Below are 27,765 nucleotides of genomic sequence, written 5' to 3' on the forward strand. Positions count from 1 at the left end.
CTCCCCTTTATCTAAACTATTAGTTATATCCTCAAAAACACTGATAACTTTGTCAAACACAATTTCCCTACTGTAAGACCATGTTGGCTCTGTCTGATCATAGTATGATTTTCTATGTACATTATTAGGATTTCCTTAATAGTAGATTCGAGCATTATCCCAACAACTGATCTCAGGCTAACTGATCTGTAATTCCCTATTTTCTCTCTCCCTCTCTTGAATAGTAGTGTTACATTTGCCAACTTCTAATCCTCTGGAATCATTTTTGAACCTAGGAATTTTGTAAATTTGTAACCAGTTCATCCACTATCTCTGCTGCTACCTCTTTGAGAACCATAGGATATAGGCCATAATGTCCTGGGGATTTGTTGGCTTTTAGTCCCTTAACTTCCTCTATTATTTTTCCTCTTTAGGTTCAACACCCTTATTACCTTATGCTTACCCTCTATTTCTAGTAAACATTTTGTGTCTTCTACTCCGAAGGCAGATACAAAGTATTTGTTCAGTGTGTCTGGCCCGGATTTTCGCCATGCCGGAGAGGCTCTTCGTTGTGGCGAAAATCTTGGCAATGGCCAGAAATTCTAAGTCCCACCCCCGAACATGGCGTTTCCCATCTTCTCAGGAGCTGGACTGGAGTTGAGCCGGGGTTTGCGAATGCGCAATTTGCGGAGGTGGCTGGCCATTTAAAACACCAGCTGCCTCCACTGAAGTTGGATTTTGGAAGGCCAGGAATGTGGAATACAGAGTCTGCAGATTAGAACAGGTAAGAGGAGGTCTGAACTTGATGGATTCATTTGGATACCTCTTTGGAGAGTTAAGGTACCCCTTTGGATAGGGTCCCAGGACACCTTTGGGAGAGGTAATGAGCCCTTTTGGAGAGGTTAGGCACCCTTTGGGGTTGTTAAAAGTGAACATGATTATGCACATTTTACACACAAACTCATTGGAACAGTAAGGCTGTCAAAGAACTGTCAAGATGTCAAGGAACTGTAAAAGAGCTGTCAAGGAACTGTAAAAGAGCTGTCCAGCTGTCAAGAAACTGTACAGCTATACAGGAACTGCACAAGAGCTGCCCAGCTGTCAAGGAACTAAAAAAGAATTGTCCAGTTATTAAAGCTGTCAAAGCTGTCCAGGAAGTGTCAAAGCTGTCAAGGAGCCATCCGAGGATGCTAGGGGATTTGGCATGGGGGTAAGAGCAAAGGGCGGTTGTTGGGGCATGGGTTGACATGAGTTGGCACTAAGTTGGCATGGGGGTATGGGGTAGGTAGAGGGGCATGGGTTGACATTGGTTGGCATGGATGGAGCATAGGGAGTGTGCGGGGGTGAGCAGGGATTGAGGGGTGAGAGCTGGAGGGATGTTTTTTGTTTTATTATTATGTTTTATTTATTTAAATACACCGCTGGAGTACAGAGGCAGGCCTTATACCCAGTCCGCCTCTGCACCTGGCAGCCTGCGCATTTGTTCTGTGATTGCCCACCCCAACTCCTATTTCAGCACCCCGCCCCCCCCCCACCACCACCACCACCAAAAAACCCGACCGAAAATCTGATTGGCAGGCGGCCACTTTTAAAGGTTGGGTTTGCTAAGCCAGGAAATCTCGGCAAACACAATCTGAGGACGAAAAGCTGTACTTCTGCCACTTCCTCGCTCCCCATGATAATTTCTCTTGTCTCTGGTTTCAAAGGACCAATGTTTACTTTAGCTACTCACCTCCTTTCTATATACTTGTAAAAGCTCTTACAATCTGTTTTTATATACCTGGCCCGTTTGCTCTTATATTCTATTTTTTCCTTTTTTTTAACTTTTTGGTTGCCTTTTGCTGGTTTCTAAAATTCTCCATTCCTCAGGCTTATTACTATTCTTCACAACATTTAATCTAATACAATCCTTAAATTCCCTAGTAAACCATCGATGGATCTTTCTCACTGAAAGTTTGTTTTTTAATGTTCAAAATTAAGAATAATTTCTTTAAATGTTTCCAAGTGTTTATTATTCTTCACATGTTTAAGTTGATTTACACAATAAGCCTTATCCAGCCCTCCCCTCACACCCATGTAATTGGCTTTGTTTAAGTTTAAGATATTTGTTTTGGCTCAGAGTGTGGCACCCTCCAGTTTAGTATGGAATTCAGTATTATAATTTATTTTGCCCACAGGATCTTTAATGAGATTACTAATTAACCTTGCTTCATCACCCAATAATGGGTCAAAATCCTGGAACTCCCTCCCTAACAGCAGTGTGGGTGTGTGGGTGTACGTACACTATAGGGACCGCAGAGGTTTAAGAAGGCAGCTCACCACCACCTTCTCAACTGCGATTAGGGATGGGCAATAAATGCTGGCCTAACCAGTGATGCCCACATCTCATGAATGAATATGAAATATATTACGAGGCATAAAATAGATTTTCCCCAGGAAAATTCCAGTCAGCCTTCGATAGGCCTAAGTAGGCCCTTAATAAGATGAATTGGCTACCCACTACTTGCGAGCAGGTAGCCCTGCTGCTGCTCCATGCTGCTGCCACCATCCCCCCCCCCCACCCACCCGCCAATTCTGCCTTCAGGGAAATGGCCCAGGGGACAGGATGGAGCTGGGGAACCAGCATCCGAGCTGGAGGGACAAAAGCCCACACCAGCAACCAGCACACCAGCCCGCCTCTGAGCGCTCCCACTGGGGCCTAAAAATTCATTGCCACGTTTTCTGTTTACTATGTACAGTATCTCAACTAGCTTGTGTTTCTTTTATAGCTCATAGTTCTGAATCAAATTCTAATTTTTAAACTAAATTTCAGCTTGAGGAATATTTACCAGAGAGAGCCCACGTACACCAAGTTCCTGACTTTAACACACTGTTTATGAAGCACTCAGTTCTACGATCACTCTGTGCCCTGCACTTGTGTGTAATTGAGTTAAACACAGTTCTATGTCATGAAACTCTAGCCTCAGTTCCCTTTTTGTTTCTTTTTCTTTAGATTTTCTTTTGACTCACCTGTTTTGCTTTTAGCCCTGTTTTCTGAGTCCATTTGAAGTAGATTGCCTGGGGACTTTTCCATATTCTTTAGCATAAGCAAAATCACTCATTCAAGTTGAAGCAAAACTCGTCACAAGTTTGAAATCCTGTGTTGAAGACTGAACAATACACCACCAGCTTGATTACCTTGATTCCTATTTGTTGCTTCATTACTACAAAACACTTACCAACTTCCGATCCAAATATCTGGCTCTCAGTTTGAGAGATAAGATAGATTGTACTACAAAATGACAGTGGAAAATGAATATGGATTGATAAACCTAAAGAAAATTGATAAAAGCCATATTGTTTAATGTAATTTTTTTGGTCATCAGCGTATGCATTTAAAATCCAGAACAGCTCCAGATTAGTTTCACCGAAACACATTGTTGCTCTGCTTTTGCTCTGACAGTCCATTCCTTTACTGTAAACACGGATGACCCTGTGTTCAGGTCATTTGCTTGCTTTGGAGTAAACCACAGTTTTATCTTCAGCCTGCACACAAGTTCTGTAACCATCACAAACAGACCTGTATTTAACCGACTGTCAGTTTCTACCAAGGTCATTATGTTTTAAAGGGCCATTGTATTTATGAAAATTAGAAGAATTTTTAATCTGCTTGGAAATACTGACATAGACTTTGTTGATTGTGTCAGTTTCATGTAATGTCAAAAAGAAAGCTACATAGTTATTCGCTTCCTATCAAAAATAAAATTTGCTATATATTTTTCATGGAGTGTCACCTTTAAATTAGGAATGAGGCATTGTACTCTGATTAAGAAGTTGGTTTGTGCCAGCAGGCTGGCACAAAGTGGGCACAGGAAATAATCCCTGCACTGAAATGGGTAGACTCGGAGCACACTTGATTTTGCATCTTGGTATTCAGTTAGATGAGGTTAGTGAGTTACAGGTGGCTGCAGCGCTTCTCCAGGCAGCTCACTGGCAAAGAGGATTTCAATTTTGGGCTGCTGTGCCGGTGGCAACAGCCTTTGGTAGGACCTGGGAGAGGGGGAAAACAAAATGAAGAGCACCATCAAGAGCTTTGGGTGGGGGGTGGTGGGGGGGGTGGAAACAATCGTGAGGGTGCCAAGTGAGGGCTGTCAACGATATTCCGTAATAGAGTGGACCCAGGAGGAGCCCTCCTATTCCCCATGGATCCATGTTCAGGTGTATTTTTTTAAATTAACCTTTTTGGTGGTAATCTCCAGCTATCTCTTCATGGATTGCTGTTTAGGCCACATATAGACCACATTTTTCTGCGCAGCCCAGTTTTGTAAAGGGTGGCACACATCAAGCCTGTAATGAGCATGCATACCCTGAAGGCCATATTAGATACTTAGGTTTCTGAAAAAAGCAGGTGTAATATCATCAAATTTTGAGGCCACCTCTTCATTTTTGCCCTTTGTTCTAATGGAGCTAACAGATTGTCAAGTGCAATTACAAAATTCTGTAACACCTGTAGATGTACAAGTTGAGTTTGTTCACATTATGGGTTATTTTCAGCTTTGAGTACCTAATACTTGGGTTGAAGCAAAATTACTTAGAGTAGTCTAAGTTATCAGTATTGTGACAATATTGGGACCATGTTAATCAAGATAGCAGCAGAATCGAGTTCACTACAATCTTCACAAATAAGCTGTTTTTGAGATGTTTTGAAAGTAATGTCTCTAATTGAATCTTCCATATGAAGAAAATATTACTGAAATTATGTTACTGTAAAGACTGAAGAGTACTTTAGTTTGGCCACCATGTAGTGTAGAGCTATAAAGTAGTTAGAATAATGGCATGATGGTGGACTGTGAATGGCACCACAGGTTACTGTAATGTCAGTTTGAGGTCATAGCTCCTCTCTGCACATGGGCAAGGCAAAGAGAAAGTAGTTTCCTCCTTAGTGTGTGCGCATGTACGCTTGTGTGTAAGGGGGTAGACAGGCGATGGCGGGGTGGGTAGTTGGGGAGGAAGGTAGACAGCCAGAGAATTTCAGAGGAAGTGACATCCTGGGCATCCATTGTACATCACCCAGTGGATTAGTCAGATTGGCATTTGTGGAGTGAGAGAAGGAAAATAGATTATTCTTCCATCCTCTCCACTGCAGCAAGTTCTCCGTGGCTTAAGGAGACCATGGGGGTGGGGAGGGAAATCACTTAAAAGTTCACAAAATTTTATAAAAATAATAATTTTGGTTATTCTGCCAATATACATTTTAGCTCCAATGGCCAAAATTATAAGTTTTGTATTTGTTATTGGGAAAGTGTCTGCTGCATTAATTATGTTTCAAGGTGAAAAGCTTTGCAATGCTTGCCTTACATAGATTCTTCAGTTTTACATTGACTCTTAAGGAATGCAAAATATCAGGCCCACACTCCTGACACATGAATATCCCACAACTGATGACATTCTACAGTTAAAGATGGCTATTTCTTAGGACTAAAAGTTATATCTGCCTGTGATGGGCCTTTCTGCTGCCAGCTAAAAAGCTACTGGTTGTACTGCTAAATGTAATCCAAACTCTGTGTGATAAAATTCTGTTCTGACACAGGCATGCACACAGATGGCTAGTGTTCTTTGGGCCATAACTAAGAATTGTCTATATGCTTTGCTAACAATCCCCTATGGCTTTGGACCAATTTGGTATGTGGAAAGTTGGTTTTCTGTGCATTTCTCCATTTTCTGAATCAATTTCCAGAAGGGCAGAGATACTGGAGCAGTGTAACTGTGGGAGAGTGGTGCCACAAGAGTCCTTTCAGTTTCCTGCTACGCAATGTAAAAAGGTCTACTCAATAACAAACGCATATGATAATGTAGTCATGACATTGCATGCTCCCATATGAACTCTATAAAAGCAAGACGCCTGTGGAGAGCAATTACACTTAGATCTGTGTTAACCACATCAATGTCATGGAATTAGTGACAGCTGTGGGCAACTTGCCTCTCGTTTAATCAGAGTGGTCTTATTTTCATTCATTTCAGCACTCTCAGAGCGTGTAGAGCATCCTATTCAATTTCTCTTACTATTTGCTTTTAACTGGGAAATGTCATGCTGACCTGTCATTTAGAAAAAGAACAGCTGCAAATTGAAATGAGGTAAATGTGCATCAACAATCTTATCCACAATCTGAAGATATGTTTTAATATAAATATTATTCATTCCCGATGTGGCTCAGTGGATAATTGCATTGTATTGTATAAACCATGCAGAATATTTTGACCCCATTTTAATTTCTTCAGCTATTCTTGGAATTTCTTTTAAAAATTTAGCATTTCTCCCTCACTTGTTTGTATCATCTTGCATCTGACCCCAGAACTCCCATTCTATCTGCTGCTGAATAGTTGGACAGTTAAATGAACTCATGCCACTCGGAGGGCCACGTACTCTGAAACCAGAAGTGGTAATCGAGCCATTGGGGTGAGTTGCCTGCTAATTCCACCCCCAACCCCTTAGCCCGCCTATGGAGAAACATTCTCTACTTGCCTCCTGTCCCAGATGGCTTCAGACTAGACACTTGTCACAAATCTTAATGATAATGTAATTCATGTTAACTTTCTTTTGTTTATAATTCAGAATTTGCAAAACAGAGTTCGTTTGAAGTTCAAGCATTTTCAGAAGCTATTCAATTCTTCAGGCAAGAAAAAGGCCATTATGGGTCCTGGGAAATGAATCATGGCAATGAAGGATTGGTGAGTCCTTAATGAATAATTACCACTGCAGTCAGGTCTCATTAACACCATGCCCAATGCAACTTCTCTGCATCCACTGATGTTCTCAGATCATGTTCATCCTTTTTCCCCCCAGACTATTCATTTTTTGTGTCTAGACTATATATTTTCCTGGATGGTTTCCTGCTTTGTTTATATGCCTGCAAGAATGAAAACACACTAGGAAAAGTTTGGAAATAATAAAATGGTTAGAATATTTTGCAGGAGATAAATAGTTACTAAGTACAAGAGCATCTGGCTGAGAGTGGTATACCTCTATAATCTACAAGTATAACTTTGACAATGGACAGCATGTAAATAAATTTGCAAGTAATCTGGGGTTGTCTAAATACACTATAATGAAGGATGTATATACCCTGCCTCTGTTCAGTTACACACGAGCATAATCAGACAATAAACCCTGTCACCGAGCCAAAGAAGGAGCCCGTAGGACAGTCAATCAAAAGCTTGGTCCAAGGGGTAGGAATTAAGAAGTTGCTTAAAAGAGAGAGAGATAGATGGTGGTTTAGGGAAGGAATTCCAGAGCTTAGGACCTCACTTCATCTGTCTCTTTTTCATTCTCTTTGTCTCTATCCTTCCACGACTGTTGACCTTCTGTTCCTCTATCATTCCCTCTGGATTTGGGATTTTGGGATCCAGTCAGCATCCTGGGGCTCTGATCAGCTTGTTGGCACTTGGCGTTAATGCCAGTCCAGATTGGGCTGCTCTTCTCCAGTTCTGCCCCTGTCCAAATCATTTTACTATTACTCTGGACCAAGTCTCCCTTTGCTCTTAGCTTCATTCACAGAGGAATGACGGTGTAGCAAGAGGAAGCAGATGCTAGTTTGACTGTGAGGCCTCTCTCTTTATTCAAGATGGGATTGAGCAGTTATGTGGATGTGGGGGCCAAAGGATTCTTGTTCTGTGACAGGAATGTTATTGGCTCAAAAGAAAGCTTGGCATCTTTCTTCAGAAGCTGTCAAATGGGATTGTGATTGTTGCTTCTCTGCCCCCATTAAGAGGGGAGTCACAGGGGGTTGAGATTTGGGAGTTGGAGGGAAAGAGAGGCACAGTAATAAACCTGGCACTAAAACAAAATATAAGAGACTATCAGCATTCAATGGCATTTCTTAAGCAGCTAAATGACTTAAAATACAAAAAGCCAAAGATTAAGCCCTTTTGTGACAATTTAGAAAAAAATGTGTAGTGAAGTAACGTGGGCACTTTAAGTGAAAATAAGGAAGTCTTATTCAAAAATTACTTTAGCAAGAATTTTCCCAGCATTTTGGAGTTGATTCAGGGTGGGGCCGGGAAAGTGGCAGAAAAACACGTCCAGCCTGCTCCGTGAAGTGTTCCCGCGTCTCTGCACTTTAACTGGGGGTGGCATCGCAGTATGGATGGCTACCTGCCCAGCAGCAATGAGAAGCCAATTAAGGCAGGTGATTAGGTAATCAGGCTGCATTTTCCACGACAATTTTCAAATTTCCAATTTTCCCCGAGGCATCTGGGATCCCTGCAGTTTGCATGGCTCGCCAGCACGAATGTGTAGCGGGAGGACGAGCTCCAGCTTTGAGAGTGGTAAATAATCGGAAGAGAACCGGGAAGCCTGTAGAGAAGGGCATTTAGAGGCCAGTCATTGTAGTAGTCTCTTGTTGAACATGCTGCCATTGAGACTGCTAGGCATTAAGGAAATCATTTCGACCTCGCCTCTCCTCGTCCTTCCTCTTGTGCCACAGTCCCTGCAGCTGCGCTTCCACTGCAGCCACAGTGAAGACTGCTGACCTCCCTCACATTTTGGCTCCTGATTGGTCCTCCTGCCCGCATTGCATAACTTGGAGGTGACCTACTAATTGGTCATTTCCCATAAAATTGAGTTGGAGTCAGGATCCAGAAATGGCCCCCATGTCAGGTTCCCGACACTTGCAACAAAATCCCGACATTTGTTTCGGTCTTCAGAGAAGCGAAGAGGACAATGTATTTGTCTTTTCAAAAGAAACTAATATTGAATCAAAGACCGGGATTCAGAAACATTAGTGTAAACACAAAAACAATGTTAGAAAAAATAATGGCACTAAAGACTGACAAATCCCCAGGACCTTGATGGTTACCATCTCTGGCTTTGAAAGGAAGTAGGTGTGGAAATTGCAGATGCTTTAGCCATAATCATCCAAAGCTCTTGAGAGTCAAGAATTGTCCCTTTAGTTGGAGGATTGCAAATGTAACTCCTTTATTTATAAAAGGTGAGAGATGAGAGAAAGACCAGGGGCAGAATTCTTACCTCAATGGGCGGTTGGGCCCCACCGGCTCGGTGGCGGGCGGGCAGCTGAACTCCGCTGTCGAAGCAGGCCCTGCCGCTATTTTGAGTGGGTGGGCCAATTATGGCCCGCCCAGCGGCATCCCTGACAGGAAGCGCTATGTACTTCCTGTGCGGGGGGTGGAGGGAATCCCCATCTGTCAAAGTGCGCTCTTTCACGCATGCACATGAAAGAGCGCACTGCTCCCTGAGGCAATGTCCTGTCTCAGGGAGATTCATGAGAGGTAAGTAAACTCTAAAAATAGATAAATATTGAAATTATTAACATGTCCCCCCTCATGTGACAATGTCACACAAGATGGGACATGTTAATAATAAACACATAAAATTTATTAAATTTTTAAAAAACGGACATGAAACTTCATCCCGCCAGTGGATGAAGTTTCATGAATAATCTGGAGCCCGCTGGGGCTCCTGGCCTGCCCGCCAGCCTTAAGCTTGGACAGGCAGGGTGTTTAACAAGGTTAATTAGCCTGTCAATGGCCTCAATTGGCCATTGACAGGTCGGCGGGCAGACAGCTGATTTTGCTGTCCGCTCGCCTTCCTGAAGATTTAAAGGGACCGGGATGACGTCAGGGATTCCTCCCGACGTCATCCTGCGTCATTTTCCCCTCAGCGAGCGGGCCCCGCCCCCAAATCGCTGAGGGGAAAATCCTGGCCGAGGAAATTTTAGAGCTGTTAGTCTAATATCTGCTGTGGGCAGTCATTAAGGACAGAGTGACTGAGCACTTGGAGAAATTTGAGCTGAATAGGGAGTGACAAAATGGATTAGTAAAGGGTAGGTCATGTTTAACAAACCTAACTGAATTTTTTTAGGGACTAACTAAAGTAGTAGAGAGGGAGTGTCTATAGGCGTTGGTTATTATGGACTTCCAGAGGACATTTGATAAGGTACAGCATAAAAGATTGTTAGCTAAAATTAAAGCTCATGGAATTGAAGGCAAATTATTGAACTGGGTAGAAGATAGATGGTAGGGATAATGAATTTAATACCCTCCCCTGAGGTGCGTTTGGAGGCAGGAAGGCAATTAGCCTTTCCGCCTCTTCCCCAGTTAAGTCCAGGCGGGAAGTCTTGTGGATGGCCTTCCTGTCCCAATGCCAATTAAAGGCCTTAAGTGGGAAATGGTATTCCACAGCAATGGGCAGGGCAGTTGCCATGCAGGAGCCTGAAATGCAAACCCTGTCGTGTTTGCTTGTGGACTCCCGGGGGTGGGGGAGGGGTCTGTCATTGCCAGGTACAGTGCCCAATCAAGGGACTCAGCACCAGGAAGGGGAGGTGGGGGAGGGGGTGGTCCTGCAGAGAACCAACCACCTGTCCTTTCTTCCAACACCCACCTCCCCACACCCAGTGACGACCCCCACCCCACCCCACCCTCACTCACCTGCGGCCTGGACCCCTCGTTGATCTGGGTTATTACCGGCAGCTAACACTGCTCCCAGTGGCGCTGCCTGCAGTGGAGAGCTGCCAGCCTCTGATTGGCCAGCAGCTCTCGGGGTGGGAGTGGGAGATCCATCTGCCACAGTTTTTCCCACACACTTCATTTATCAATGTCCCTGTTAGCTGTATGTTCCCATCTACATGACTTACTATAACACTAATCCTTGTGACGTGGGCAAACTTGGCTCTCTAGTTTGTTTGTAATCTAAGTCATAAATAAATATAGCGAATAGTTAAGGTCCCAGCACAGATCCTTGTGGGACACCATGAGTAACTTACTTCCAATTCAATTATACACTCATTGGGCAGAATTGAATTCAGGTGATGGGGTTCTTGCCCGCCAGCTGTAGAGCCAGTAAAAATGCCGAGTGGGAGGGCCTATCATATTAAATGCTAATCAAGCACTTTTAAGTGGCCAGCGGCAGGCATTCCCTGGGATCAAGGATTGACTGACGTCTGTGCCCATTCCAATTGGAAAGTGATCAAGATAAGGATCATTGGCTGATTTTACACCCTCCTTTATATGAAATTGATGGGAGGGTTGAATATTTTTTTTTAGGGGGAGGGTTGAATATGTGGAACTTGATTTCAGTCGCAGAAGAATGAGAGGGTTGGCATATCAGGACGGAATTTCATTCTAGGTTGGGGGAAGATCTCAGCATCAGAATGGATTTGTACAAATTGGGTGGTGGGGTGGACGGGTGTGCTGTGACTATATTCAGGTGTAGAGGTGCTGAGCAAGTTGGCATGGCATTTTACAGTCAGCAGAGTGAGTGACGAGAATGCCCGGGCCTGCGCATAGGGCTCAGTGGAATGAGGTGGAGGGGGCAGCACAGGTAGGCAAGTATGTTTGAAATGGCTGGGTTGGGCTAACTTGCACCAGGTGTAGTTCATTTATACGATAATCTGACTATCAATGTGGTTGGAAAGATCCAGGAATTCACCGACGATGGTGCAATGTCTGAACAGTTTCAATGAAGGTCAGGGAATACAAGTTCAGATTGAAGTGATAGATCTGATCCTGTGCAAAATCATCCTCCTCTGTGGCTGTCATGGAGATTGTTGACTTTACAGCAGGAGAGCATGGATTCACTGAGTTAAACCGAGTGACTCATGCTCCGTGTACAAAAGTACTGTTTCTTTATCCACAAGAGTGCATCACTATGTTTCACGTAGGGGTTGCGCAATAAAAATCAGCTGCAATGTGGAAAGCAATTTAGAAAGTTATTTTTGAAATAATAGGGACAATGGTGCTTAATTAAAGCCCATCAGGTAACATTAAGCGGATTAAATAGTTACACAACATTGTGCTCACAGCACCACCTGCAGGCTCACTACCATTAGGATTTTGAGACCACTTCTCGTTTCTAAATATCTGTAATTTAAATGAATGAAGTCTGGTGCACTTTGCTGTGGCTCAGTTCATAGCACCCTCGCCTTTGAATCAGAGGGTTGTGGGTTCATGTCCCACTCCCGGAAACCAAGAACTCTGATTGTACTCGGAAGAGTTGCAATCTGTGACTGTTGGTAACTCGAAAAGAGTTTCCCTCGTGCAGTAGAGGTGTCAGCTGTGGCTCAGTCCATAGCACCCTCGCCTTTGAATCAGAGGGTTGTGGGTTCATGTCCCACTCCCGGAAACCAAGAACTGTGATTGTACTTGGAAGAGTTGCAATCTGTGACTGTTGATAACTCGAAAGAATTTTTGAGGTGTCAGCTGTGGCTCAGTTCATAGCACCCTTGCCCTTGAATCAGAAGGTTGTGGGTTCATGTCCCACTCCCGGAAACCAAGAACTGTGAATGTACTCGAAAGAGTTACAGTGCCTTTGGAGGTGTCAGCTGTGGCTCAGTTCATAGCACCCTCGCCTTTGAATCAGAGGGTTGTGGGTTCATGTCCCGCTCCCGGAAAACCAAGAACTGTGATTGTACTCGAAAGAAGTTGCAATCTGTGACTGTTGGTAACTCGAAAGAGTTTCCTTCGTGCAGTAGAGGTGTCAGCTGTGGCTCAGTTCATAGCACCCTCGACTTTGAATCAGAGGGTTGTGGGTTCATGTCCCACTCCCGGAAACCAAGAACTGTGAATGTACTCGAAAAGAGTTACATTCTGTGACTGTTGATAACTCGAAAGAGTTTCCCTCGTGCAGTTTTGTAGGCCCTACTATTGGTTCATGTCCTGGAATAAACAACAAAAATGTGAACAAAATTATCAATTGAACTATACATTTGTGGTTTCCTCTTTTAGATTCTAAGCAACCTGGTGATGGAAGAACTGTTACCTTCCCTGCAAAGTGACATCTTGCCGAAAATGAAGGGCAAGAAGAATGAAAGGAGAAAGGCCTGGTTCAGCGTATGTACCTAACTCATTTCTCCTTTGCAATACTGGGAGCTTCTTAAATGTACAATGATAACAACATGGTGCAAACACAGACTATACACATTCAAAATAGCAAACCTTCAACTACACCTTTAAAGTTACAGTTTATTTTTCCACAGAGGGTGAGATTTTAACAATCAAGGGCACCAAAGTCAATTATAACCACAGACAGGGAATGGGCAGGCAGCAGGCGGATGAAGTCCCTAACCATTATGTAGCCCTGCCCTCATTTACATTAATCACTGAGCTGCAAACACCATTTGGGCACTCAGCTCCATTGCGCCGGTTCTGAGTGGGCAGTAAATCAACTAGCAAATTGAACTCTCCTTTTACTGACGGCAGAATCGTAAACCCCAAAAGGAAAAAAGACTTTCATTTTTTTAGTCTCTTTTATGACCACAGGACATCCTAAAGCACTTTACAGCTAATCGAATGTAGTCACTGTTGTAGCGTAGACATGGTAGCCAATTTGCGCACAGCAAGATCCCGCAAATGGTAGTGTGATAGCGACCTTATAATATATTTTTGTGATGTTTCTTCAGGGATAAATATTGGCCAGGGACCACACCTGCATCTCTTCAAAATAGTATTTGTGATTTTTTTATGTCCACCTGAGAGAGCAGACAGGGCCTCAGCCTAACATCTCATCTGAAAGGCAGTACCTCCGACAGTGCAGAACCCCCTCAGTACTGCACTGGAATGACAGCATGGGTTTTGTGTTTACATCCCTGGAGTGGGACTTGAACCCACAACCTTGTGACTCAGAGGTGAGAGTGTTATCAACTGAACAACAGCTGAAAATAGTTCCACGACTTTGCTGCTGGATTAGTGAGCTGCATTTGACAGTGTAAATGTAGGGAGCAGGCATTCAGAAACTGAATTCATGAAATCCAACCTAAGTGATCACCAATGTAAAAGTGACCCATGAACTCCCTGCACCTTTGGGCCAAATCTTGCAAGGAATGGCAATCACTCCATTCCTATTTTCCACTCTACTCCTATTTTCTTACCGAACATTGCAGCTGTACATTTCTGGCCCGGACTTTTGCAGAGCATTCCTCAAAGGGGAAAACCAAGCCACACCCACTTTTTATGGCACTTGCTGCTGTATTCTGGTAAGCCTTTATTCATTAATACACTGAAAAACTTTGGGACATTTAAATAGCTTTTCATGTGTTGGTGAATAAGCATGAATGAAGTAAGTGAGTAGGATGCCAGCTGGGTAGAATGGCAGGGTGGATATAATGGTAGGATGGATAGGGTGCCAGCTAGGTAGGGTGGCAGGTGGTAGGGTGGATAGGATGGCAGGGTGGTAAGTTGGTAGGTGGTACAATGGTAGGTTGGTAGGTGGTAGGGTGGTCGGTTGGTGGGTGGTAGGGCGGGTAGGGTGGGTAGCTGGTAGGGTGGGTATAGGTTGGTGGATGGTAGGTGGTAGGGTGGTAGGTCGGTAGGGGGTAGGGTGGGAATAGGGTGGTAGGTTGGTGGGTGGTAGGTTGGTGGGTGGTAGGTTGGTGGGTGGTAGGTTGGTGGGTGGTAGGTTGGTGGGTGGTAGGTTGGTGGGGTGGTAGGTTGGTGGGGTGGTAGGTTGGTGGGGTGGTAGGTTGGTGGGGTGGTAGGTTGGTGGGGTGGTAGGTTGGTGGGGTGGTAGGTTGGTGGGGTGGTAGGTTGGTGGGGTGGTAGGTTGGTGGGGTGGTAGGTTGGTGGGGTGGTAGGTTGGTGGGGTGGTAGGTTGGTGGGGTGGTAGGTTGGTGGGGTGGTAGGTTGGTGGGGTGGTAGGTTGGTGGGGTGGTAGGTTGGTGGGGTGGTAGGTTGGTGGGGTGGTAGGTTGGTGGGGTGGTAGGTTGGTGGGGTGGTAGGTTGGTGGGGTGGTAGGTTGGTGGGGTGGTAGGTTGGTGGGGTGGTAGGTTGGTGGGGTGGTAGGTTGGTGGGGTGGTAGGTTGGTGGGGTGGTAGGTTGGTGGGGTGGTAGGTTGGTGGGGTGGTAGGTTGGTGGGGTGGTAGGTTGGTGGGGTGGTAGGTTGGTGGGGTGGTAGGTTGGTGGGGTGGTAGGTTGGTGGGGTGGTAGGTTGGTGGGGTGGTAGGTTGGTGGGGTGGTAGGTTGGTGGGGTGGTAGGTTGGTGGGGTGGTAGGTTGGTGGGGTGGTAGGTTGGTGGGGTGGTAGGTTGGTGGGGTGGTAGGTTGGTGGGGTGGTAGGTTGGTGGGGTGGTAGGTTGGTGGGGTGGTAGGTTGGTGGGGTGGTAGGTTGGTGGGGTGGTAGGTTGGTGGGGTGGTAGGTTGGTGGGGTGGTAGGTTGGTGGGGTGGTAGGTTGGTGGGGTGGTAGGTTGGTGGGGTGGTAGGTTGGTGGGGTGGTAGGTTGGTGGGGTGGTAGGTTGGTGGGGTGGTAGGTTGGTGGGGTGGTAGGTTGGTGGGGTGGTAGGTTGGTGGGGTGGTAGGTTGGTGGGGTGGTAGGTTGGTGGGGTGGTAGGTTGGTGGGGTGGTAGGTTGGTGGGGTGGTAGGTTGGTGGGGTGGTAGGTTGGTGGGGTGGTAGGTTGGTGGGGTGGTAGGTTGGTGGGGTGGTAGGTTGGTGGGGTGGTAGGTTGGTGGGGTGGTAGGTTGGTGGGGTGGTAGGTTGGTGGGGTGGTAGGTTGGTGGGGTGGTAGGTTGGTGGGGTGGTAGGTTGGTGGGGTGGTAGGTTGGTGGGGTGGTAGGTGGGGGGTGGTAGGTTGGTGGGGTGGTAGGTTGGTGGGGTGGTAGGTTGGTGGGGTGGTAGGTTGGTGGGGTGGTAGGTTGGTGGGGTGGTAGGTTGGTGGGGTGGTAGGTTGGTGGGGTGGTAGGTTGGTGGGGTGGTAGGTTGGTGGGGTGGTAGGTTGGTGGGGTGGTAGGTTGGTGGGGTGGTAGGTTGGTGGGGTGGTAGGTTGGTGGGGTGGTAGGTTGGTGGGGTGGTAGGTTGGTGGGGTGGTAGGTTGGTGGGGTGGTAGGTTGGTGGGGTGGTAGGTTGGTGGGGTGGTAGGTTGGTGGGGTGGTAGGTTGGTGGGGTGGTAGGTTGGTGGGGTGGTAGGTTGGTGGGGTGGTAGGTTGGTGGGGTGGTAGGTTGGTGGGGTGGTAGGTTGGTGGGGTGGTAGGTTGGTGGGGTGGTAGGTTGGTGGGGTGGTAGGTTGGTGGGGTGGTAGGTTGGTGGGGTGGTAGGTTGGTGGGGTGGTAGGTTGGTGGGGTGGTAGGTTGGTGGGGTGGTAGGTTGGTGGGGTGGTAGGTTGGTGGGGTGGTAGGTTGGTGGGGTGGTAGGTTGGTGGGGTGGTAGGTTGGTGGGGTGGTAGGTTGGTGGGGTGGTAGGTTGGTGGGGTGGTAGGTTGGTGGGGTGGTAGGTTGGTGGGGTGGTAGGTTGGTGGGGTGGTAGGTTGGTGGGGTGGTAGGTTGGTGGGGTGGTAGGTTGGTGGGGTGGTGGGGTGGTGGGGTGGTGGGGTGGTGGGGTGGTGGGGTGGTGGGGTGGTGGGGTGGTGGGGTGGTGGGGTGGTGGGGTGGTAGATTGGTGGGTATAGGTTGGTGGGTGGTAGGTGGTAGGGTGTGTATAGGGTGGTAGGGTGGTAGGTGGTAGGTGGTAGGGTGGTGGGTGGTAGGGTGGTGGGTGGTAGGTTGTTAGGTGGTAGAGTTGGTAGGGTGGGTAGGTGATAGGGTAGGTAGGTGGTAGGGTGGGTAGGTTGGTAGGTTGGTAGGGTGGTGGGTGTAAGGTTATTAGGTGTTAGATTGGTAGGTGGTAGGGTGGGTAGGGTGATAGATTGGTAGGTGGTAGGTGGGTAGAGGTTGGTGGGTGGTAGGTGGTGGGGTGTGTATAGGGTGGTAGGGTGGTAGCTGGTAGGGTGGTAGCTGGTAGGGTGGTAGCTGGTAGGGTGGTAGCTGGTAGGGTGGTAGCTGGTAGGGTGGTAGCTGGTAGGGTGGTAGCTGGTAGGGTGGTAGCTGGTAAGGTGGTGGTTGGTAGGTTGTTAGGTGGTAGGTGGTAGGGTTGGTAGGGTGGGTAGGTGGTAGGGTAGGTAGGTGGTAGGGTGGGTAGGTTGGTAGGCAGTAGGGTGGGTAGGATAGCAGGGTCGGTAGGGTGGTGAGGTCAGGTTGCTGTACTGATTAAGAAAGACATTGTAGTATTGAGAATGTCCTTGAGGGGACAAGGAGAGAAGCCACTTCATTTGAGTTTAGAAGAATAGGGTATGATCACGCTACTGGGGGACTCCCAAAAGTCTCCAAATAGTGAGAGATAGAGGAGCAAATCTGCAGGGAAATCACAGAGGTACAAAAGAGCGGCAGCATGGTGATATTGGTTGGACAGTAGAAATAATGGATGGAGTGAAAATTAATAGGCAGGATGGACTGGAAAGGCAGTTTATGTTTAGAGTGGGTAAGTCGCCTGGCCCAATTGGCTTGTGTCCAAAGTTGCTCAGGGAAATGAGGAGTAGAGATAGAGAAAGAGCTTGCCATAATCTTCCAATTTTCCCTAGGTATGGAGGAGGTACCAGAGAATTGGCAAATGTGACATACTTATGCAAGCAAGGGTGTAAGGACATTCCTATTAAGTACAGGCTGGTCAGTTTAACATTAAGTTTTAGAAACAATAATCAAGGAAAAAATGAATATGCACTTGAAGAGGTTTGAGTTAATTAATGAAAGCAAGCGCATATTTGTAAAAGACAGATGGTTACAGTTTGATTAATCTAATTGAATATTTTGATGAAGTAATAGAGAAGGTTGATAAAGGGAATGCAAGGGATATTTTTGTTATATAGACAAAATTGATATTTGTCTAGAGGATTTTAAGAAAGTTTTTGACAAAATGCCACGTAAAAAGGCTGGTTAGCAAATTGAGGTTGATGTAATAGTGTCAGCTTGGATAGAAAAATTGTCTTAAGGAGAAAAGACACCAGGTGGAATCGTCCCAGATTTGCACAAAGTGCAGTAGTGGGCGGGAAAGAAGTTGTTTTACCCACTGGCTGCAATGGCAGTTTTTTTGCGCTGTATCGTCCCATTCCCACCTCATTAATTATGCAGCCACAGGAAACAAGCTACCTTGCTGGCAGGCAGCATCCGATTTACCTGCCACGCCGTTACCTCACCGCTTCCTCATGCAGGGCGCCAAATTTAAACTACAGCCACACACACACTTCTCAGTGCTTGCAGCCCAAGACTGTTCTGGTGAAGACATGACCCAAAAAGCCAAGAAGAGTGCAGCCCCCACCACGATTCCCTTGCCTGAGGCCACTTCTCCCTCTTTCCTAAGCAAACCCTAGCCCTGCAGTCATTGAAAAGCCACCCCCTCCTTTACAGCTGGTCTGGTAGGTAGAGACCTGCCCGTGAGCCCCCCTAAAAGTGATGTGGTGCTGCCTGCGAAGCCTGGCGCTGATGATCACAAGTGCTGTCCGAAGCAAAGTATGCAAACAAACCTTGAAGGCCCGAGCGAACTGCAGCTCGTCAGGTACACGTAGCTTATGTACAGTTGTGGAACACATCGGCGTACAATCAGGCCAATGTGCCTGAATGGTCCAGCATGGGTAGATAATTCCGATGAACAGGGCTTATAATTAGATGCAAATCTATTAAAGTGACGTTCCTGGTGGCATGAAACCGATTTTTGGCCTTCTCACCACATTGTTCCTTTCCCCGCCCGCCATGATGCCCGATGCCAATGGGGCCGGAAAATTCCAGCCAGCGAGTTGTGGTAAACGGTTGTTTTTCGGACTGAAGGATGGTCGTCACCAGAGGCTGATGTTGGGACCATTGCATTTTATGATATATATATTAATGGAGTAATAACAAGCTTGGAAGAGTTACTGACAGTAAGCAGGGTATAGATGGGCTAGCAGAATGGGCAGAAAAGTGGCAGATGGAATTTAATACAGAGAAGTGTGGGGTTTTGCCTTTTGGCAGAAGAGATAGGGAGAATTAATATATACTTAATGGCACAGTTCTGAAAAATGTTCTGTGACAAAAGGATCTGGGGGTACATGTGCATCGATCTTTGAAGGTGGCAGTTTATATTGAGAGAATGGTTAGCAAAACATATGGGATCTTGAGCATCATGAATAGAGGGATTCCATGCAAAAGCAAGGAAAGCATGCTGAACCTTCATACAGCTGTGGTTAGGCCACAACCAGAGTATTGCATCCAGTTCTGGTCACCACATTTTTGAAAGGATGTGAAGGTCCTTGAGAGGATGCAGAGATTTACAAGAATGATTCCAGCAATGAGAGAATTTAGATACAAGGTTAGGTTGGAGAGCCAGGGTTGTTCTCCTTGGAGCAAAGGAGATTGAGAAGAGATATGATGGAGGTGTACAAGATTATGACAGGTTTATATAAGGTAGACAAAGAAAAGCTGTTCCCAGTAGCTGATAGTACAAGGACACAGATCTAAGGTTCTAGGCAAGAGAGACAGTGGGGGTGTGAGGAACTTTTTTTATGGTAATGACTTGGAACTCATTGTTTATGAGGGTGCTGGTGGAAGCAGAGACGTCAGTGATTTCAAAAGGAAATTGGATAGGCACTTTGAGGGAAATATACTTGCAGGGCTAAGGGGATAGAGAGTTAGCCTGGACTTGCTGGGCTGAATGGCCTTCTTCTATGCCATAATGACTCTATGGGCAGAGTCGCCAGTCCCGTTGGTGGCAGGCGGGGTGGGGGGGAAGAATTCGGCATGAAGGGCAGAAATCTGTTTCACACCGGCGTGAAATCACAGCGGGAACGCGAATCCCGCTCGAGGCTGTTTTCAGTGCAATGTATATGTGTGATCCCTGGCGATAAAGTAGTGTGAGTTATCTACATGTCTTATAGGAGAGATTGCATGCCATGATCTAAATATACTTTAGCCCTACACGTTGAACTATTTGAATCCACATATTGACAAATGCTCAGTCCAACCCCACCCCCCTTGATATTTTTATGATCATATAATGAGTATGCTCTCATGCAAATTCCTAGAAATATGATGGTGTTTTTCAGATTGTGGAAGATGCTTACAATTTAGTACAAAACCAGCTTGCTGACGGATTTCAGAACCTACAAGATGAGTGCAAAGGATCTAACAAGGAACTGGAGGGGATAATTCGTTCAGATATGGATCAGATCATCTCCTCAAAGGAATTTACTGCTGGGAAACTTAAAGGTGAATACAGAGAGTTAAAAGAATACACAATGTGTGAAGGGCATTCAGCTTATCAAGTCCATTACTGCTACAGACCATGTAAGATGTTCCCAGATCACTCAATCTCCTCCAAGAAGGCACTCAATCTCCTCCAAGAAGGCAATCAATCTAATATAAAACTGAAGAGAAAACTCTGAATTTCTCCCAGACCCTAAGCCGTTTGTGCAGAATTTCAAAATATTAATCACTCCTTCCAACCCATATTTTTACCTGTGACCAGGTGCATGTACAGTTGGTTCATTCATGGCACTGGCAACGTTAAAGATATTGTTTACCATAACCTTTGATCACTCCCAGCTTAACTAACTCCTGTTGACAATAATATACTTTGATTATCAGCACCAACTACAGAAGATTCTTTTGCATCCTGTCAAGATAATTTTCTATAGGTACTTTCTAGTGTTTCCTCTGATCTCTTCTCACTCAATTTAACTTCCTGCATCTATGAAACTGGGTGTAAGAACATAGGAACAGGTTATAGGACATTCAGCCCTTTGAGCCCGTTATTAAAAATTCCACTGTGGCGTACAGGACAGGCACATATATGGTCTTTGCCGTGGCCACTGTCAGTGTTACTCTGTATTTGACCAACAGGTCTTGAAAAAATGCATAAACAACATTTATACTGGTTTTCCACGGCATCTGCAACTTTTCCAGCAAAGTTACAACAAATGAGTGGAAGAGCTTGCACAGAAATTCACCCCCAATATATTTACAGTTTCAGCTTGGAGACTAGGGAAGTAAAGAAGGAACTTGGAGTATTGATACTATTGTTTGTCTGCTGGGTGAAATTCTGAATATTGCTCCAAAAGTGAATTCTTTAACTGAGAATTTATTTTTTTTTACCATATTCAAGATCTTGAGTTTAACTCTGCCACATTTGTCATGGTGACAGGTGTTGTTAATATGTATAATTAAAATGCACAATCTAAGGGCAATAATCAAAGTTTCCAGTGTTTTAAGATCACCACTGTCACTAGTACTGCAAAAACAATTCATTTAATACATTTAAATTGTCAAATCTGAATGCTGTTTATTAGATATTTATAATCTCACACTTTGACGTTCAAGAAATAGATTAAACACAATGTGATCTGATCCACATTAAATTAAAAACCTTGACCTTCACTTTTGATACTCTTGGTAATGGGAGACTTTAGGCCCAATTTTAACCCATGTAAAACCCATCAACTGGCATGAGTTAAAGTTAGGCCCTTTCAATCTATTAGGTCCTTTGGCTTTAGATATACTTTGGCATGAAGATGATTCCCAATATTCACCTATTATCCCATGAAATGGTATTATTCCGTGATATACCAAATGCAGGAATTTTTAGTTATCACCATTTGGCTTATTAACGTTGCCTGTAGGATGGTTATATTGTGGTTCTACATTAAACATCTCTCAGAGCAGTTCTGGAAAACACAATGTTTTCTTTTGCAATGGAGTAAACACAGCAGTTAATTAATCAGCCTGTTTGAATACAGCCTGTAACTTCCAAGCTCCGGGGTATTGTAACTGGGGATTCCCACCCCACACCCCTCCGGAAGTCCCCCAGGTAAGAATTGCACAACAATTGCTGGGAAGTTCAAAATTGCCCTACACTGGGAACCATCTGAAAGTACGATTTAAATTGCAAATTTTGGATGGTTCAGACTGTCTTACAGTAATATTTACCCACAAAAAAAATTTAGAAGAATTAAAACCACTTCTAACTCCTGAGTAACCTCTGGGTACTGACACCCCACGGGGACTCCCCAACTATCCCCCATCAACTCTTCGCCCCGACAATCCCCCCAACCCACACAGGACTCCCCCCCCCCCCCCCCCCCGCCTACCCGACCAAACCCTTCAATCCCCCAACTGAGCCCACCCCCCCCACCCTCACTAACCTCCCACTAGACTCCCCCTGTCACCCCCATCTGCCCCGACCTTCACGACTAACCTGAACACCCACGGTATCCCCTACCCATGTGACCCCCCAAATGCCCTCCCCTCCCCGCCCACTGATGAACCCCCTGACCACCTGACCCCCCCACCCCCCCAACTGAACCCCCGCACTGACCACCCAACTATAATCCCCCAACTGACCACCTGACCCCCCACTCCCCCCCCCACTGACCACCCACCCTCATCCCCTACTAACCACCCAAACCTCTCCCCACTGACCACCTGATCCCACCACCCCTCTGACAACCTGATCCCCACCTCCACTTACCACTCACCGCCATTCCCCTACTGACCACCCAATGCTCTAAATTTTTGGATGTCCACTCCAGCAACTGCAGCTGGACAAATCCCAACATTCCCAAGATGGCCCACAGGTGACCAGACCTCACTGCTCCCTTACATGGACAGATTTAGCACAGAGAAAATGACCTTACAGATTACGGTTCTGCACCTGAATGCAGTATTTGCTGAGAACAAGTAAAAACGTCCTCTGGAATCCCAGGCACCTAGCTCTACAAATACTCTGCTGTAAGCACTATAACACAATGGTGATGTCACAGAATGTATGTATTCTTTTGAATAAAACTAGGGTCAGCGTCTTTCTTAACATAACGAACAAAGACATTTTCAAACACATTAAGAATTTGTCCACATCAAAGGCTGAGTGCGCATACATGTCTACTTATGTCAGTTGTACACTTTTCAAATTGATGCATTTGCCTTCGTTTTGAGTTGTTTTCATTTTGCCATCCCTTTTAGAATTTGGACAGAAGGGAGGAAATTTTCACCTTTGGTTTTGCACTTGTAGGAATGAATGGGTCTAGAGTTCCTGTTGGATTTCAAATTAGACTATGACAACCATAGGTTATCATCAGTCACGTGCTTAGGGAACTGGATCCCAAACCTGTATGAGAGTCCATGAAAAATTTGCCCAAGAGCCATTTTTGTTTGTGTGGAAACAGTTGGTGAGGGTATTACTGTTAAGAGTTCTGGTAATGAGAGTTCTGGTAGCAAGGTTATTGCTGGTGAGGGTACTTCAGGTGAATATACTGACTAATTTCCAGCTGTTATTTACGCTCATTTCCTCTGCTGATTTTGGTCTAACAGCTGTTTAAGGCACTGAAACTTAGACCTGAAGCTTATAACTCAACTCTATTCTCTCCATTCTTTCTCCTGACACTGCTTTCACCAATTTGCTGTCCTCTAATTTAACTCTACACTCATGCCTCACACATCCCAAACGCACCCTGAGGCCAGCCATCTCATCATGTATCAGCAATGCTATTATTAGCATTAAAATGATCTATTAACCTGGTATGTTATTTCTAAGTTCTTCTTTTGCAAGAGTCTTGACAAACTATTTCATTATTGGGCATGTAATTTTATGAAATAAGAACCAAATCTGACTCGGTGTTAAATTATATTCATGACAATAATGGTACACAAATATTTTACTGCTCGTCTGGCTGCTTAGCAATTTGAGAAGAGTGAATTGTTAGTTTTTGAAGTGACTGCCTTTAGGGAACAGGTGCCACAAAAACCTGTGTTCTAGCACACTGCCCCATGGTTTAACGAACCATAAGCTTGCAGTCATGGTTGTTCGACTTGGAGGAAGTACAATGCAAAGGCAAGATGTTTGTGAAAAGAAAGGGATAATCAGAGGTTGGGTAACTCTTCATTATTTCCCAGTGGCCAACTCTAGGGTGGCACCAGTAGACACCTGAGAACGAATCACTTGCTTTTGTTTTAATTTGTTCGTGGATTGATTGTTGCTGGCTGGGCCAGCATTTAGTGCCCATCCCTAATTGCCCTTGAGAAGGTGGTGGTGAGCTGCCTTCTTGAGCTGCTGTATCTTGTGTAGCCACAGTGCTGTTAGGAAGAAAGTTCCAGGATTTTGGCCCGTGGACAGTGGAGGAATGGTGAAATAGTTCCAAGTCGGGATGGTGTGTGACTTGGGGGAGAACTGGTCTTCCTATGCTCTGCTGTCCTTGTCCTACTTGATGATAAAGGTCATGGGCTTGGAAGGTGCTGTTGAAGAAGTCTTTGGTGAGTTGCTGCAGTGCATCTTGTAAATGGCGCACTGCTGCCAATGTGTCTCCAGTGAGTGAGAGAGGTTGTGAATGAGGTGCCAACCAAGTGTCTGTTTTGTCCCGGATGGTGTCGAGCTCCCTAAATGTTGTTGGAGCTGCACTCATCCAGGCAAATGAAGAGTATTCCATCACATTCCTGGCATGTGCCTTGTCTTTCATACTGATGTTTCCACCATGATTGAGGATGGGGATATTTGTGGAGCCTCCTCCTCCTGCTAGTTGTTTAATTTCCAACCATCATGAAGATTGGATGTGGCAGGACCATAGAGCTTTGGCACAACTGAGTGACTTGCTAGGCCATATCTAAGGGTAGCTAAGAGTCAACCAAATTGCTGTGGGCCTGAAGTCACATATAGGCCAGATTGGCTGAGTCCTTCTCTACCTTTTCATCCAAGAAAAAATGTTGAGAGAGGATCTGAAATGCAGGAGGAAGTAATGTTACAAAGACAAAATAAAAATACATGCAGTTACTGAATTTAAGTGAATCTTTATTTCAGCAACAGTGACTGAAAAGGCTGACCAGGGTTGGCTTGAGAATATTCAGCCCCACCTGACTTCTATATTGGAGGAGTTGATGGGACTAATCAGTTCGGGATTCACCGAAGTTCGTTCTCTCTTTGAAACTGAGGTCAATGAATTAAGTGCAAAATGTCAGGATGCTGGCGATGCTGAAAAACTGAAAGAGGTAATGAATGATACCATTTTAACATGATCCAAATCGTCAATCCCTAAATTTCCATGAAAGGCTACTTGTAACCCCACAGTACCAGCTGTATAACATCCTCCCTCACACCTCCCAATCACCACCCCTCAGACATCTTTGGAGTTCATTCCATTATATGACTGGACTTGCCAACTGTCAGCTCAGCTATGCACCGAAGAAATTTGCTTAACTGGCAGACTTAAGTGTCAGGGAGCCATGTAGCGTGGAGCCATGAACATTGGGTTGTGATGTGAGCATTGATACTGTCAAAGATGAACGGAATGCATATGAACCATCTTGAGTTTATTTCCTCTTGGCTAAAAGATATTTTTAGCTTTCAATATTTAAAGCTCTTTTTCATGCGTTTTCTGCAAATTTGAGTGACTAAAATCTGCAGCAAAGGACAGACTTGACTTTGAACTACTCCAGACTGCTGGAATAAAACTCTCCTCTCTGAAATGCAGTTGGGTGGCTGTAATCCATGGTGCAAAGATAGCTGGTATTCAACAGTGAATTGGTTGGTGTTGGCGGGGGAATATAACAGGTGTAGTGAGGAGTATCCTTCAGAAATTGAGGTTAATATGTATTGTTGACGGCAAAGTAGAGGGAGCTACACTCTGCATTCAACCTGTCATTTAGTTCTTGAGAGAGATTCACAAATATTTTTTGTAGTGAGTTTGTGCCATCAGGGAAATGAGTTAAAACTGCCAAAGTCCTTAGAACCTTAATAGTTGTCAAAAATGTAAGACTTAAAGAAAAGATTAGACTTTCAGCCTAAATCTAGACTCAAAGATGAAAAGCCAGTGTTTGAACTCATGGTGGGTGGGGCAGGGAGTAATTTTAACCTCGAAAATAGGTGGGTTGGATTTGGGTAGGGCGTTAAACTTTTAAAACCTATCTTCAAGGTTTGAACCTGGCTCACTGGGCTTTCTGTGCCTCGGGGAACCCAGCAGCTAATGGGAGTTGAGGACAGCTATGTGGAAAAGATTAAGTGCCTTGACAGCACTGCCTGTAGGCCAAGAGGAGCAAGAATCCTTCCATAAAGCCCAACAAGCTACCTTCTTCCTCTCCTCAATCCAACGACTGCCATCCCCCACCATGACCATTGGAAATCAGATACCCACAGATCAGCAAGCACACCCCCTACTTCCCTTGCATTTGTCTGCACCCAATCAGGGATTGGCAACCACGATCCCCCGAAGATCCACTCTCCCCCATCCCCCACTACCCCATTCTCACCCTCGTACTAATCCAGCTGCAGACTTCTTACCTGCTTCTGACCCGCGGCCTCCTGGGAATGTTCCCCACCAGACAGCGAGCCAAGCCTGCCAATCGGGTGGTATGTAGGCACGGGAGCTGCTTGAGAAAAAGGCACATCCGTGGAGTGGCGAACTGGGTCAGGCAAAGGACATTACCTATTCCAAGTGTTGTTGCCCACAACCTAGATTGCTCCCACTTCTTGGGTAGAAAAATATATACGGTGGAAGTATATAGGAAAGGTTACAAAATATGTAGAAAATTTAGTCTGACGGGAATTTCCAAATCACCAAGAAAAATGCTCATTTGTTCATGTAAGGGACAGAGTCGGTCTTCAAGGTATTACTAAGGAACTTTCGACAGAATTTTATCCTTATCATCAATAACCCCAACTTTAGGAAAATGCTTCTTGCTTAGTTACTAATTTCTCACTTTGATCTTATTTCTTTTTTTTAGCACCTGAATCAACTGATGAACCTTCCTTTTAATGCTGTGAAAATGCAGCCTTGCTATAATAAAGTTAGCCCTCTTCAAGACCAGATTCAGGAATTGAAGAACCGATTCAAGTTCACCAATACACAATGGCTTATTCAAACAACTCAGAACTTCATGCAAGAAGTAGGTACTGGATTATAGGGTGTCCACTGGCATATCGCTAAAGTTCCACAGACTTCTGTAATCAGCCTACATAGGTTGTATATGAACCTGATGGAAATATTTGCAATAATTCCCCAATTAGCTCAGTGTGTGACTAAGCACTCAGACATAGAAACCAAGAAAATCTCAGGATTGATCCATGGTCTGTCATCTTAACCAGAGTAACATTGGGATAGTTTGTGTTTATGTGCCACGGAATGGGACAATTGATGCAGTGAGATCACCAGAATAATTAGATGTGAGAACATTATGTGATTCTTTCTTCCTCCATAACCCAGCTGAGACAGCTGTAACACGTCGGTTACTGGCCACATAAAATTAGCTAACACAGCACAGATCAAAAGAACTTTTTAGGAGACCTTTGAAGGCAGAGTGGGAGAGGTAGGAAGACAGAGTAGATTTGGAAGGCACAGACATAATAGCTAAAAGATCAGTCCCACTAATGGAGCAGAGGAGGAGCAGCAACCTAGAATGAGCAGAACAGGGAGGATGGATTGGGATATATGGCTGAGGAAGATGACTCAAATATCGTGTGGTAAGGATTTGAAAACAAAGATGAGGATATTGAATGTGTTCTGCTAGGACATAGGTAGCTGGAAAAGGATGAAGGTAATGAGTCTTTTTGAGGGAGAAGATTTAAGTTGCAGATCATGTGTTTATGAAAGATGGTGGTTGGGAAGTCAATGTGGAGGGGATCTAAGAAACTGATGTTCACGGTGCTCATGGTGTGAGTGAATGTTTCAGCAGTGGAAGGTACCAATAAGACTGTAAGTAGATAATATTTTGAAGGTGGCCCTAGGGATGTAGAGTAAAAAGCTTAATTCAGTGGAACAGAATATGAAGATTGCATACCATTGGCCCAACCTGGGTGATCAGCCAGGGATGTTGTTAGTTGCTGGCAGGATTTTGCAGACTTAGGAAATTGAGGCTCATTCTGCAATTTGCATAATATCAGCCGTTCTGACTGGACTTAAAATATAATAGCTATTATTTCTTAATAAATGGTGATTATATAATGATGAACATTTTGAGTTAAAGACATGGGCTGAACTTTCCCAATCTATTAGCGATGGGCTAGGAGGAGGGAGGGCTGGCAAAATGGCAGGGAAAGGTGTCAGAGA

The 27,765-nt window shown here is 45.1% G+C and overlaps 1 protein-coding gene across 1 annotated transcript in view; it reads left to right on the forward strand.

Moving 5' to 3' along the window:
* LOC144692487 (protein Niban 1-like) overlaps positions 1 to 27,765 on the forward strand; it is a 145,740-nt gene that overhangs the window by 98,246 nt on the left and 19,729 nt on the right. Inside the window, exons 6-10 of the mRNA XM_078561407.1 lie at positions 6,572 to 6,687; positions 12,697 to 12,801; positions 19,786 to 19,948; positions 24,525 to 24,712; positions 26,444 to 26,605. Coding sequence (XP_078417533.1) covers positions 6,572 to 6,687; positions 12,697 to 12,801; positions 19,786 to 19,948; positions 24,525 to 24,712; positions 26,444 to 26,605 — 734 coding nt within the window. The remainder of the gene's footprint in view (positions 1 to 6,571; positions 6,688 to 12,696; positions 12,802 to 19,785; positions 19,949 to 24,524; positions 24,713 to 26,443; positions 26,606 to 27,765) is intronic.

Source organism: Cetorhinus maximus, chromosome 17 (genome assembly GCF_964194155.1).
Source record: "Cetorhinus maximus chromosome 17, sCetMax3.hap1.1, whole genome shotgun sequence".
In the NCBI taxonomy this organism is placed as follows: Eukaryota; Metazoa; Chordata; class Chondrichthyes; order Lamniformes; family Cetorhinidae; genus Cetorhinus; species Cetorhinus maximus.